Raw genomic sequence first — 14,541 nt, 5'->3', positions numbered from 1 at the left:
CTCGTGTTTTTTGTATTTATTTGCTTTGCTATATATATATATATATATATATATTTAGTTGTCCATTAAAATTTTGATTTATAGGTATTAAATAACAAAAGAAAATAATTAAAATGTTATAATAATAAATAAAAAGTTAAATAGAAAATATATGTACAGTATTTACAACATAGGTAGGAATTCCAAAATATAGAATATTTTTTTTTTTTCATATTTAAAATTTTAGAATATTATCATTATCAGAAAGAAAATTCATTACCAATAATAATTTGGTTTTAAGTGCATCTTAAGTGTTAGTTATGAATTGTTTTTGCCAAGTTGGTAGATTAGTGATATTCGATGCACGGGTATGCCGTGAAGCTGCATAGATGCATTCCGTAAGATAGTGTTCTGGAGTGCCCAGAAGGCCGCACGTGCAGTGATCATTATCTGAGATGTTTAGATATTTAAAATAACATGGAAAAATACCATGCCCAGTTAGAAACCAGATTTCTTATTTTGATGGTATCGTCTTAAAATAATCTACTCTATTAATAATTTTATATAATCTTCTTCCCTTATCTGAATTGTACCAATAATTTTGCCAAATTTGTAATACAGAGTTCTGAAGTTGATTCTTAAGATGTGAGATCGGAAAGGGATATGAGTAATTTTGTTGTTTAGTTGTCGATAATTTAGATAGGGCATCTGCATTTTCATTACCTGTTCTGTCATCATGTGCTTTAATCCATGAGATAAATATATTTGTATTAAGGAGTAATTTTTGTATTTTAGCCGAGAGTGAATTTTTCGTGCCTGGGTTGATTATAGAGTATAATACTGCTTTAGAATCCGACCAGATTGTATATTTTTTAGATGCCTTAAATGAAGTCTGTGATTTGATGAATCTAATGCATTCTAAAATAGCAAGTTGTTCAGCTTGAAAGATTGAGTTGTTATTATTAATTGTGTAATGATTAGAATGATTTATGTTGAAGAATGCAAAACCAGTTCCAGTATTTGTTTTCGAACCGTCTGTAAAAAAATTGTATGGATCTAAGTGATTATAGTTTTTGTTTTCTTCTAAACTGATTAAATTAGTGATAGACTGAGAGGGGTGAAAAGTAGTTATTGTTTGTTTTTCCTCGTAAGTACTGTATTGATAATTTATATTGTTATAGGAAATGTCTTTTTTAAGTTGAGTTATGATTATTGAACGCGACAACGACGCAATCTGTTCTGAGAGAGGTGGGAATCCAGCTAAGACTTGTAGAGCAGCTGTAGGAGTGGAATGATAGGCTCTTGTGATATTCAGACGAAATTTCCTTTGGACTGAGTCTAAAGTTCTTGAGATTCTAGGCGAGATTTTTTGCGCCCATGCACATGAACCATGGGCTAAGGGAGGGATTATAACAGTTTTATATATGAGTTTACGAGCTCTCTTGTTTATGCCCCAGGGTTTTGTATTAATTTTAAAAAGCGAAGTGAGTAGTTGGTTTGATTTCTCTTTCAGGACTTTAACATGTGGACCCCAGTTAAGACTCCTATCTAATATCCAGGGCTCTAATATCACTCCCAAATATCTGAAATGGTTCTTTTGTGAGATTTTTTGGTTGTTTATTTTGAAGATTGGACCCCTGCTTGAGTTGGAGAAATGGATGAAAACAGATTTGTCTATTGATAAATTGAGATTATTACTTGTTAGCCAATTTTGAATAATATTGAGTGTGTTGTTAGTATTAATTTCTAAATCTCTTCTTGAATTTCCAAACGTTAATAGAATGATGTCGTCGGCAAATGCTTGTATAATTTGATTGTTCATATCTGTATTGAGCAAGCTATTGATTAAAAAATTCCAAGCTCTCGGACCTATGCATGAACCCTGTGGGCAACCCTTGAGTATATGTTTTGTTTTGAATCCTTGATTTGTTGATAGAATAGCAATTCTATTTCTGTTGATATCTTCTATTATGTGACATAAATTCTTAGGGAGATTTGAAGTTGAAATTTCTTTATAAATTAAATTGTATTGTATATTATCAAAAGCGCTTTTAATATCAAGGGAAAAGGCTGCGACGTGTTTAAAGTTGTTTTTGAGATGTTTTAGATTATCTAGAAAATGATTTATAGATTTGCGGAAACGAAAACCGAATTGTTTGTCTCATAAAATTTTATATTATTCTATATAATAGCTTATTCTCTTGGTAATAAGTTTTTCTAGAAATTTGCCTAGACAAGGGAGTAGTGTAATTGGTCTGTATGATGATAATAGTTTCGAATTTTTATTAGTTTTCAAAAATAGCAAGACTTGCCCTTTTTTAAAATGATCTGGAAAGCATTTGAGTAAGAGACATTTGTTGAAAAATTTTAGAATTAGTTCACCAAAAAATAGAAAAAGCTTTTTGACTATTATGTTATCAATATCGTCGATGCCAGGGGCTTTATTATTATTTAGATTTTTAATTAAATTCATTGTATGTAAAAGGTGGGTCAAGATTAGAATTTGGGTAATGGAAATTATCTATTGGGATTATGTTATTGTCTCGGAAAAGATTCTCTAAAATATGTGACGCTTCTTCTAAAGGTGAGTTAGTGTTAAATATATCTATAAATATAGAGGGATGAGGATTTGTCTTAAAAGATGTTTTATAGTGCTTTCCAAATGTATTGTTGGTGTTTTCACATAAAAATTTCCAACTATTATATTTAGCCTTGAGAATTTCTTTTTTAAAATGGGCTCTTTTAAGTTTATAGATGATTTTGTATTTGGTAATTTCGTCTTCTATTTTTGAACGTTGGTATCTTTTCCTAGTCGCTTGCAGTTCTTTTTGGAGTATCAACAATTTACTATTCCACCATGTGGGATTTGATTGCTTGTTAAATGCTTTTGTTTTATACGAAAGTTTACAAGAATTAAAAATTTTATTGATTAAATCGTCTGTGAAATCGTTTAGTTGTAATGGAGTGTTTATGTTGTCTAAATTACTATTTAATTCATTATGAAATTTTGAAAAGTTTTTCTTAAATTTGTTATGATTACCGTATTTTGTTTTAAATCTAATAAAGGATGAGAAAGAAAAAGAATTGTTTAGTTGGATTTTGATGTATTTATGATCAGAGTTTGTTTCTGTGTCTAAAACTTCCCAATTCGAATAGTTGAGGAGCTCCTGACTATTTGTTAGCGTTAAATCTGGAAAGGAGGAAGATCGAGTAGTAACAAACGTTGGTGGAGCGTTTTGGGTGTTTAATATTTTTAGATTGTTAGAAATAATAAGTTCAAACAGTGCATCTCCCCTGGCATCAGTGTTAGCGTAACCCCAGAAGTCGTGATGTGCATTAAAGTCCCCGCAAATTAGAAGAGTAGAGTTGTTAGAGTATTTTGAGGTGTGAAAAAGTAGATCTTTAATTAATTGATTTTCATTGTCCGAAGGGGAATTATAAAATGAGATTAAGATTAGTGGATCTGGGTTGTTGCAAGAATTTATTGAGATTGCTACTGAATTATTCAATGAAATTAATTGTAGGGGTATTACTGATTTATTGAGAATAAAGATACCACTTTTTTTGTCAGTTGAGTGAAAAATTTTCCAAGATAAAGGGAAGCCGAGAATTTTATTTTTGGGACAGTATGGCTCTTGGAAGCAAACTATGTCAATGTCGTGTTCAGTAACTGTCTTTTGTAGTGTAGCCATTGCTGACTTACTCCTCTGAAGATTAATTTGTAAAATTTTTAAATTATCAAGGTTTGTTGAAATAGTGAAATTTTTAATTTGAGTAAGATACGAATTATGCATCAAAGAACAGATAGCTTAAAGTAGCTTACCTTTGAGCACTCCAGAAGAAAATTTTGACTTGATAAGAGGATGTTAAGATGAAGTGAAGGAAAAAAAATATATGTTAAAAAATTATAAATTATATTATTATTATCGTAAATTATTATTTTGTAAGAATAAAGAATTAAATTAATATATGTTTTTTTTTACTGTTAGTTAAATAAAGAGAATAGTAAATTAAAGTTTAGAATGAAAAAGAAAAGATAAAATATTTGAAATGTAAAAAAGTAAGAAAGTTAAGGAAAATATGAATTAATAAAGAATAAAATTAAAAAATAAATAAATAAAAATGAAATAAAAATTTAACGTATATATAAAAGTTTTTAGTCTGCGGGCTTTAACTTCGAAGTCTGTTTTGGATGGAAAGTGTCTTATTGTCTGAGTTAGTACCTCAGATGCTGGTTTGAGAAGATCTTCTGCTGATGAACTTGTTGTTGTTTCTTGAGATCGTCCAGTGCTCTTAGGTAGCTCGGGCACGCTGGATCCGCTGCGGTATGATGGTAGTTGAGATTCTTTTTGTAGCGTTGGTTTGATTCTAAACAGTTGATACACGAATGTGTTTCATTTGTGCATTTTTCTTTGGGATGATTTTCTCCACATGTCTCACAGGATACTTCATTTTTACAATTATCTTGGTGATGTCCTATGAGCTGACAGTGTCTGCAGCGTAAGAGGGTTATACTTTTCTTTATGTAACATTTGTTGAAACCAATATATATATATATATAGTTTATGTCAAGTAGATGGAGAGCTAGTGGATGCGAGACTTAAAGGATAACGTGTTTTTTGGTTTCGTCAGTTTTGTGTGAGATTGATTTTATGATGTTCACTTCGTCCAAATCATCGTGATATTTAGAACTTTGCTTGATTCTGTTCAATATTTCCTCGTCATTATGGGTTGCTGGTACATTAAGTAAAATGAGTGAATTCAATCGCTTCACTTTATCCTTATATGGTAGTTCAGTATTTTTATACATTCTGTTAGTTTGTCTTTGTCGTTGTTGCTGTAGAATTTTATCTCCACTATCTCATCATTTTTGTACATTTTCTTCACTATTGGCTTATTCGCATTGGTCGTAATTGTTTTCATAATGTCATCTGTTGTGCAGTCTTTGCTAGCTGGTAAAATGATTGGTGCAGGTGGAGGAGGTCTTTTAAGGACTTCACTCTACGTTGGTGTAGTATTCCGTAATTTTTGAATCTGTTGGGATAGTTCGTCTATTTTGCTCCCAATTGTAGTTAATTGATCAGATTGTGGAACTGGTAAGTCCTGTTGTGTCTGCTACTATTACCATAGTTATTAGTGAAACAATGCCGACCAGATGGTCGAGCGGTTAGCATGTCTGACTGCGAAGCCAATGGCTGCGGGTTCGAATCCCGCTCAGGGTATGGTTTTTCCCTGTGTGTTGCTCTCTATTGTGTGAATGTGGCACACCCTATAAACAGGTATCTGTGACAGTGTGGCGTGGGTAATGTTGCTCTCCTCTGTGACTTAGGTTCACAGGTGCCCACTGGGTAACGTTAAATGAGTAATACTTCTGGCATCTTCCTATGCCGTTAGAAATAAAAATTGAAACAAGAATGCTATATTGAAAATAATTGTTTAAAATGATATATATTATAATTTCTCAAAAAAAAATTTCATAAAATATGTCTGCTACAAAAAGAGTAGATATGAAAATGTGTAACGTAATACCTACATTAGCAAGAAAGCAATGGATAAAAAAAGTATAAATCTCTTAGTATGAGAGCTCAGAAACATTTACTTCGTACTTTTATTTTTATGTCGCACTAGAGCTGGGCAATGGGCTATTGGCGCCTGTCAGGAAGACATCCTTGAGGATGATCCGAAGACATGCCATGTAAATTTTAATCCTCTGCAGAGGGGATGGCTCCCCTGCTTCGGTAGCCCGATGGCCTGCGCGTGAAGTCGTGCACTTCACGGTAGAACAGTTTAACGAGGATCAATACAGCGCACCCTTGGTCCCTACGCAGGCTGATCAAAGTGGTCACCCACTCGCTTACTCATCGCAGCTAGTGATGTTTGACTTCGATGTTCTACTGAGAACCGTTTCTTTACGATCAGTCCACTTCGGGACCAGAAACATTTACAGGTCGAAAGCAGCAACGAAACCGCATTGAAACAAATTAATTTTGTTTTCGGAAAAAGTTTTATATTGAGAGCTCAATTACAGTTTCAAGCAGATTTGAGCATATAAATTGATATTTAACAGAGCTGGAAAATCATTATTAAATAGAAAATATGTAACAAAAATGTATAACTGAACAATGTTTTTGCAGAAATAAAATATTAAAATTGTATTTAAATTTAAATTGTATCATTTTAAATAATTAGACAAAAAATATGCCAATAATATTTGATAAATAAAATCCCTTATTCAAGTTGAACATTATATACCATCATTAAAAAAAATCTTAATAATATCATTAATGCAGGTTTTATTCCTAACTGCTGGATGCCTATTTGACCTTAAGATGAAAAATTTCCTCCCTATTGGATACTGATTAAGCATTAATCTAATTAAAAAGAATTTGATTAATTCTAGCAAATATACAATGAACAAATAAATAAATAAGTAAAAAATGGACCACACTGAATATCCTTTGATCTAATGATTGGATCTATACGTTCTAGGACAGAATTGAATTTCAAAAATGTCAAATATTTAAAATTCGATTTCTTAGGAACTTTTTAACCGATTTTGCTCAAAATTTTGTATTTTGCCTTGTTAAATTATGTTTTTAAAATGATGCAATTCTATACCTTACGATTCAAAATTTTTCGACCATTATTATAAAATGATAAATATTTACTAAAATTTATTTTTGCATTGAATTATCTTAGAATAAACGTATTTTATAATTCTGTGCAAAAATTTTTCAATTCGCTTCAAGGTTTTCGTGATATGGTGAAATATGCAAGAAGAAAAATTGACATTAAGGGGTACAAACTAAAAAAGGGTATGTTTATTCAGAGAAAGTACGTTTTTGTGTCTGATTTCGTAACTTAAAATATCGTCTGCACTCATTAATTAGCATATTTGAAGTCATCCCTTCAAGCCATTGATAGCCTGGAACGTCCGATCATTGGATCAAAAGTTATTCAAGGTGGTTTTCCTGGCATACATTGTTTCCAATAGCTTTCTCTGAGGCCGCCTCTTCCAATATTTTTAATACCACAGCGAATTTTGTATTTCACACACTCGATTCCATCATAATTTTTTTCATTCTTTTTTTTTAATGTTAATCCGATGTTATTACGAGGAGTAACGATTGTTAGTTAATGATTTATTCGAACCCATTAATGTTAATGTCACTTTTTGCGTTTTTAGTTATATTTTTAAAGCTAATTAAGTAATTTAAAAAATATTCTCATGAAACATATTTACCCAACGATAATTTCATGCAAAAAATATTTTTTTATAATTATTTATTATTTTTTATTATTTAATTTAATTGAGGATGAAAAAAATTTTGAATTTTGAGGTATGAATTTTTTTTATATCATATTAATCTGCATATTTTCCATTAAGAAATTTAAGGTTTCAACTGTTTTTATTTAGTAGAAGCCTAGAAAAATTAAAATCAATCATTTTTAAAAAATAAATTGGCAACAATGAAGAAATATTTAAATGAGCAATTAACATTAAATATGGTCTTCTTACGAGAAACTTGACTTACGTGAGCGTAGTGTAAAATTTCATTCATAATTTTTTCGCTAAAACCCAATTGCTACTTTTTTTTTTTTACTTTTAAGATATGATGCTTCTTTTCTTGTCGTCCAAAAATTTATTCGTAGTTTAGTAAAAGAAGTTTGAATAAAACATTTTATTGAATTAAAAACATTTTATTCAACGAATGCCGAGTTTTATAAAAGCATGTTTCTGATAGAATATGATTGTACATCAGATTGTGATTATATTTACAGGTATTGTGATTATATTTTATTTTTTAGTTTGTTTTTTCAATAATTGATACAATTTCAAAAATATACGCACGTATGCATAGATATGCAATAATATATTTGTCAATTTCAATATTCTAAAATAATAATACGGATACGACATTTTTATGCATTTTCAAATTTCTCAACAATATATATCGTCTTAATCTCAAAATAAATTTTTTAATTACGTGCGTGTTTCACAGAACTATTTTACAAACCATATAATTTAACTTTAAATTTTTAAAAATTTTAATCTTTACGCTAACACGCATATTATTTCTTCATTAATATACTGATCAATTTTTTTTTAGTATTTTAATTTAGTTCTTCCTTTCAAGTAAAATTCTTTTTTAAATTCTTATCATATTTTTATTAAAAGAAAACTTATCGCCTGATAGGTGAGAATAAAATCTTGTTAAAATTCTGTTAAAATTCTTGCTAAAATTCTGTTGTTTAAAATTATTCGATGCAAAACAGCCGACTGTTTATGAAGCATAGTACGTTTTTTCAGAATTATTAATTGACTTTTTTTATTGTTTCTTGTGATTACCTAAAATAGCTTCTTTATTCACTTAAGAGTATAAAGATATCTAACATAAAGAGTTGTCGCATAAGTAGTCAGAAGCGTACCTAAAATAGTTTCTATATTCACTTAGGAGTATAAAGATACCTAACATAAAGAGTTGTCGCATAAGTAGTCAGAAGCGTACCTAAAACAGTTTCTTTATTCACGTAGGAGTATAAAGATACCAAACATAAAGAGTTGTCGCATAAGTAGTCAGAAGCGTATCTAAAATAGTTTCTTTATTCACTTAGGAGTATAAAGATACCTAACATAANTTAATACTAGGATGTTTATGAAGCATAGTACGTTTTTTCAGAATTATTAATTGACTTTTTTTATTGTTTCTTGTGATTACCTAAAATAGTTTCTTTATTCACTTAGGAGTATAAAGATACCAAACATAAAGAGTTGTCGCATAAGTAGTCAAAAGCGTACCTAAAGCAGTTTCTTTATTCACTTAGGAGTATAAAGATACCAAGCATAAACAGTTGTCGCATAAGTAGTCAGAAGCGTATCTAAAATAGTTTCTTTATTCACTTAGGAATATAAAGATACCAAGCATAAAGAGTTGTCGCATAAGTAGTCAGAAGCGTACCTAAAATAGTTTCGTTATTCACTTAGGAGTATACCTAACATAAAGAGTTGTCGCATAAGTAGTCAGAAGCGTACCTAAAACAGTTTCTTTATTCACTTAGGAGTATAAAGATACTTAACATAAAGAGTTGTCGCATAAGTAGTCAGAAGCCCCTAAAAATTTCTCAGTATGTTGTCCTAACATCTTAATTGTGAAATTAAATTTTTAATTACCGAGGTATGTGTCAGAACTATTCAACTATTCATTTCATTATATTTTTAATTCTTTCTTTATGCTACCACGTAGATATTTTCCGCTAATATACTAAACTATTTTGCTTAATTTTTATTGGTACTTGAAATTTTTCTTTAGATTAACACTCGTTTTAAGTAATTGCTAATTTTTTTTTTGAGTCTCAAAGCTATAGCCACTTAGCTCATAAGATTTTAAGAACATTATCTATGTTCAAATTATTCAGTACAAAACGTCTGACTGATCGTAGTAAATAAGTGCACCCATTTCATTAAGATTGAACAAACAAATTATTTATTGATTTACTTTATTTTGTTTCTTATTTGTTTGGTTTGTGAAAAGTAAAAACATATTAGTGCAACTCAAAAATCCACAACTGTTTGCTTCTTTTTTTAATGAACAAATTCAAACCGCAATTTTATTTTGACGTTTAAGCTTATATATATTCCACCGTCATACTTAGGAAAGCTGCTCTTTTTTTAAAAAAATGTTGAAACGAATTTACTTTTGTTAAAATTATTTTTCAACTTTAGCACAATTTACAACTTTTACTATTCAACTTTTAGCACAAGATATCATTATAGCACAATTTGCAAATGCCTTATTTCGTTAAACAGCAAATACTAAAACTTGAAATTTGTAAAAAGATTCTAAAGGCGGGCCAATTTTAGAATCATCATCTGATTTGAAAAATGTAATAAAAAATATGCAATTTTCAAACTTATTTTGATAAAGAAAAAAAAAAGTACGTAGCGAGAAGCTTTACATACTTTTTACAGAAACTTTGAATACTAATTTTTCCTATATTTAGTCATAAGAGGATAAGAATGGTATTGCTCTAAGGAACCTACTCAATAATTTCGTTGTTACGTCAAGCGCTCAGGTATCATAATTTTGAACTAGCTGCACTTGTATGTCATTTTGATTTATGTTGCTAAGTTAATTTTCAAAAAATTCTATGGCTGGCAACAGCATTTTTATTTTTTAAGTTGTTTATTTTTATTTCTTTTAGAATTCGCTCATTTTTTTAGCGAAATGTTTTTTAACTTAACAGAATTCTTTTCCGACTGTTCTCTCTATATATGAAAAAAATAAAGTAAATATTTAAGTGTTGTGAAAAGAATCTTATTTAGTTGTACAAAGTACTTCGTTTGGCACTCGAACAGGGATCACAGCAGATAAAAAAAATTACAAGCTTCTTCAAAAGCGGATTTAAGAAAGCAGATTTGTTAGTGGTTCTAGAAGAAATTGGAAGAAACAGTGCCGGTTGGAGCGACTTTAGCAAAATTAAATGACTTGATTTTGGCTAGCGATGAATATAAAAAGGATCCAGAATTCGTAAAACAGGTATTTGAGGATACTGTTAAAGAGAGAAAGATACAAGAACAGGAGAAAGAAGCCATGGAATTGGAAAAGGCTCGAATGGCTCATGAATTGGAAATGGCCCGATTACAGGCGCAAGATCGAGAATCGACAATTCAAAATGTCGCAAATTCAAGTTCAATTAATACCGAAGCTGTTAATACTAGGAGAAAGTTTACGTTACCAAAGCTGGGGTTCAGGCAGTTTGGCGACGATGTCAAGGAATGGCTTCCGTTTTGGAGTCAATTTCAGCACATAGATAATGATGCTGATATTGCCCTTGAAGACAAATTCCAATATCTGATACAAGCTACTGTGATGGGTTCCAGAGCGAGAGAGATTGTAGAAAGTTTCCCGCCAACTGGGGAAAATTATACTAAAGCCGTCGATAGTCTGAAATCGAGATTTGGAAACGAGGATCTTTTAGTGGAGATATACGTAAGGGAACTTCTCAAATTAATTATTAATGTTCAGGTGAATAGATCTTTTCCACTTACCTCCTTATATGATAAGCTGTAAACATATTTAAGAGCCTTAGACACTCTCGGGGTTACTACAGACAAGTGTGCATCTATTCTCTATCCGATGGTAGAATCCTGTTTTCCGGAAGAATTTTTGAAGGCCTACCATCGGAGTAATTCTTTAACTCCAAAATTAGAAGCCAAAGAAAGTCTAAACAAACTGATGGTGTTTTTAAAGGCAGAAGTGGAGGGTGAAGCCCGAATTAATTTAGCTATGGATGATTTTGGCCTGCTCAAAGTTGAAGATAACAAGGTAGCTAAAAAGAAAAAAGTTGATCATTGTTGAGTTGAAAAAGAAAAATCTCGAGTACCATCAACAGCCGTTGTTTTACACGCAGCTTCTTACGTAAAAGAACAAAGAAGAGGTTGCCTATTTTGTGATGGCAAACATAATAGTTTCGACTGTTTCCCCCACCAGAAAAAACCTTTAGTTGAGAGGCAGGAAATTGTAAGAAGCAAAAACGTGGTTTTTTGCGTGTTTGGCTCCCGGTCACATAGCTTAGTCACTGCAGGAGTTTCGTAAAATGCCTGATTTGTGGTCGAAAACATGTGACACTCATGTGTGAAAACCTGGAACAAATGAGAAAATCAGCTTCGAAAGAGGGAGAAAAGGTGTAGACAGAAACATCAGTAAATGAGCTCAATATGGCGAATTTAAATCAGACGCCAGAAGTTTTTCTGCAGACTTTGGTCGCCAAGCTTGTCGCCAATGGTGAAGAAGTGAATGTTCGTCTGCTAATTGATACAGGATCGCAGAGATCCCACTTCCTTAATACCGTTGCCCAGAAGATGATGTATCCTCCTTTAGAAGAAAGGAATGTGACTCATTCCTTCTTTGGAGGTGTAACTACTGATGTTAGAAAACACAGGAAATGTGAAATAAGAGTTACATCGCTGAAAGGAAAATTCTCTAGCAATTTGGAGGTATTGGGCCAAGATGTTATTTGTGAGAAGATATTACTTGTAAACAGAGGTCCATGGCTGAAGGAACTTAAGAGTGTAAAAATTTGTTTAAATGATGTTAGCCAGACTTATGAACAAGTACAAATACTCGTAGGAGCAGACATGATAGGCAAGTTATTGACTGGACAGCAAAAGTTTTTGACAAATGGCATGGTTGCAACCGAAACAAATATTGGATGGACCTTAATGGGAAAGGTACCTCATCATAAGCCTGGTACCGAAAGTATCGCCATGTCAGTGATATCACTTTTCGTAAAAGAAGCTGAGATGGCCGATTTGTGGAGATTAGATTTAATAGGAATCAAAGATCCCATTGAGAAGAAATTGAAAAGGGAAACTGATTTTGAAGCACAGGAACATTTTCTAAAGACGGTAAAGGTCAATGATCAAGGAAGGTACGAAGTCCGTTTACCATGGCAGGAAAACGAATCTTTCTTATCCAATGACTTTAACTTGACAAAGAGGAGATTAGAGCGGACCACAGTTCAATTGAAATCGAAGAATATTTATGATGATTATGAAAAGGTCTTCACGGACTTAAGAAGTCACGGACCACCCCCCTGTGAAAAAAATAATTGTAAAAAACATCAATTATTAGAGAACATTTAATTTTATTATTTTAATAGTATACAAAATTTTTAAAATTAAAATTTTTAATGTGAAGGTTGCTGCTGCTTTTCCTTTACCTTAATTAATAAATTGAATTAGGTGATGGTTTTCGACAAAGCAACGTGCCTATCATGTTCAACATTCAATCGATTTGGATATTATGTTTCTATTGTCACAAGTGTGGAAAATCCCTCTCTGCAAAGATACACTGTAGCAAACGGAATTATAGCTGCCATAGCTCGCTTTACAAGCAATGGGTAGGCTTCCAAACGTTTTAAAAATTAGGAGTAGTCAGCGGACCCCCAAAATATAACTCATGGACCCCTTAGGGGTTCATGAACCACAGGTTAAGAATCCCTGTTCTAATGAAACTGACTTACCAGGAAATTACTTGCCACATAGAGCTGTAATAAAAGAAAGCAGCACCACCCCAATAAGGCCGGTATTCAATGCTTCTGCATGTATGAAAGAACACACTTCCTTAACGACTGTTTACACAGCCGTCCCAACTTAATCGAACTTATCCCGTATGTCTTATTGCGTTTTAGAGAAAGAAGTATTGGTATTTCTTCAGATGTGAGAAGAGTGTTTCCACAATTAAGTGTCACCAAAGAAGATAGAGATTTTTTAAGGTTCTTATGGTGGCAAAATGAGGAGGACAAAAAGTGTAAAATATTTCGACATGCAAGAGTTGTCTTCGGAGTTACGAGTAGTCCTTTTCTTTTGGCATATGTCATCAGGTATCATATACGAAATGATCATGATAACGATGAAGATTTCAAGAAAAGGCTGTTGCAGAGTTTCTATGTCGACAATTCTTTAACTAGTGTAAATACTCCATTTGAAATGGAAGACTTTAAGCAAAAATCTATTGAATTGATGAAAAAAGGGAATTTTGAGTTGAGAAGTTGGGAAAACTCTCATTGCAAAGACTCGCTCACAGAATCAACTATATTAGGTTTAAAATTGAATAAAGTTGAAGACACCCTCAAGGTAAATATGAGTTGGTTAAAAGAAATTAATATGGAAAAAGTCATTAAACGATCTATTCTGTCTATCGCTCATCACATTTTCGATCCCATTGGGTTTACCACTCCAGTCATGCTGTGCCCAAAGTTAATACTACAAAAGGCATGGGTGATGGGTGTTGCTTGGGATGAAGAGATTAGAGAAGATCTGAAAAAAGAGTTTCTTCAGTGGTATGCAGAATTGAAAATATTGGAAGAAATTGAGATGCCCAGGTGGATTAAAGTTAATTCAGAATGTCTAGAGAAGTGTTCCTTACATACATTTTGCGATGCCGGTAAAGAGGCTAATTCAGCTGTGGTTTTCTTAAGGATTGAAGAAAAAAATGGCGTTAAAATCAGTTTTGTGTAGGCGAAGTCTCGTATTACGTCACTCAAAGAAGAGTACCAAGGCTGGAGTTAACTGCTGCCTTGATGGGAGCTAGACTCTCACAATTAGTTGTACAAGCTCTCGACTGGAAGAATATCAAGAAATATTTTTGGAGCGATTCCACAACAGTTCTCGCTTGGATAACCAAAGCAGAAAATTGCTCAGTTTTCGTTAGGAATCGCATAGATGAAATAAGAAAATTGAGCGACTTCTCCTCCTGGCGCCATGTTGCAGGAAAATTGAACCCGGCAGACCTTCCTTTCAGAGGATGTTCTTCTAAAACGTCCTCTGGAAAGTTATGAAATGGTGGGAGGGTCCAGCCTGGTTGAAAGAACCTATCTCAACTTGGAATATTACCACAGAGATTGATGTCCACAGTGATGAGGAAATCGTAAAAGAACGGTCAAAGTCTGGTGGTTTTCTGACCAATTGCAACCAATTGACTATAGAAGACGGGTCTCAATTGAATCCTAACTTCGACAGAGAAGAAATAATATCTGACCAACGGCAATATTTAACAG

At 32.2% G+C, this 14,541-nt stretch overlaps 2 protein-coding genes across 2 annotated transcripts in view; both read left to right on the top strand.

The window, feature by feature from the left end:
* LOC139427045 (doublesex-Mab related 11E) overlaps window positions 1-14,541 on the top strand; it is a 52,507-nt gene that overhangs the window by 11,100 nt on the left and 26,866 nt on the right. The window lies entirely within an intron of this gene.
* On the top strand, window positions 13,085-14,002 carry LOC139427096 (uncharacterized). Its single transcript, XM_071187740.1, has one exon. The coding sequence runs from the start codon at window positions 13,085-13,087 to the stop codon at window positions 14,000-14,002; it is 918 nt and encodes a 305-aa protein (XP_071043841.1).

Source organism: Parasteatoda tepidariorum, chromosome X1 (genome assembly GCF_043381705.1).
Source record: "Parasteatoda tepidariorum isolate YZ-2023 chromosome X1, CAS_Ptep_4.0, whole genome shotgun sequence".
Classification (NCBI taxonomy): domain Eukaryota; kingdom Metazoa; phylum Arthropoda; class Arachnida; order Araneae; family Theridiidae; genus Parasteatoda; species Parasteatoda tepidariorum.
This window is presented reverse-complemented; position numbering and strand designations above follow the sequence as displayed.

Coding starts and splice junctions, on each gene's coding strand:
- LOC139427096 (XM_071187740.1), top strand. CDS start 13,085: ATGTATGAAAGAACACACTTCCTTAACGACTGTTTACACAGCCGTCCC.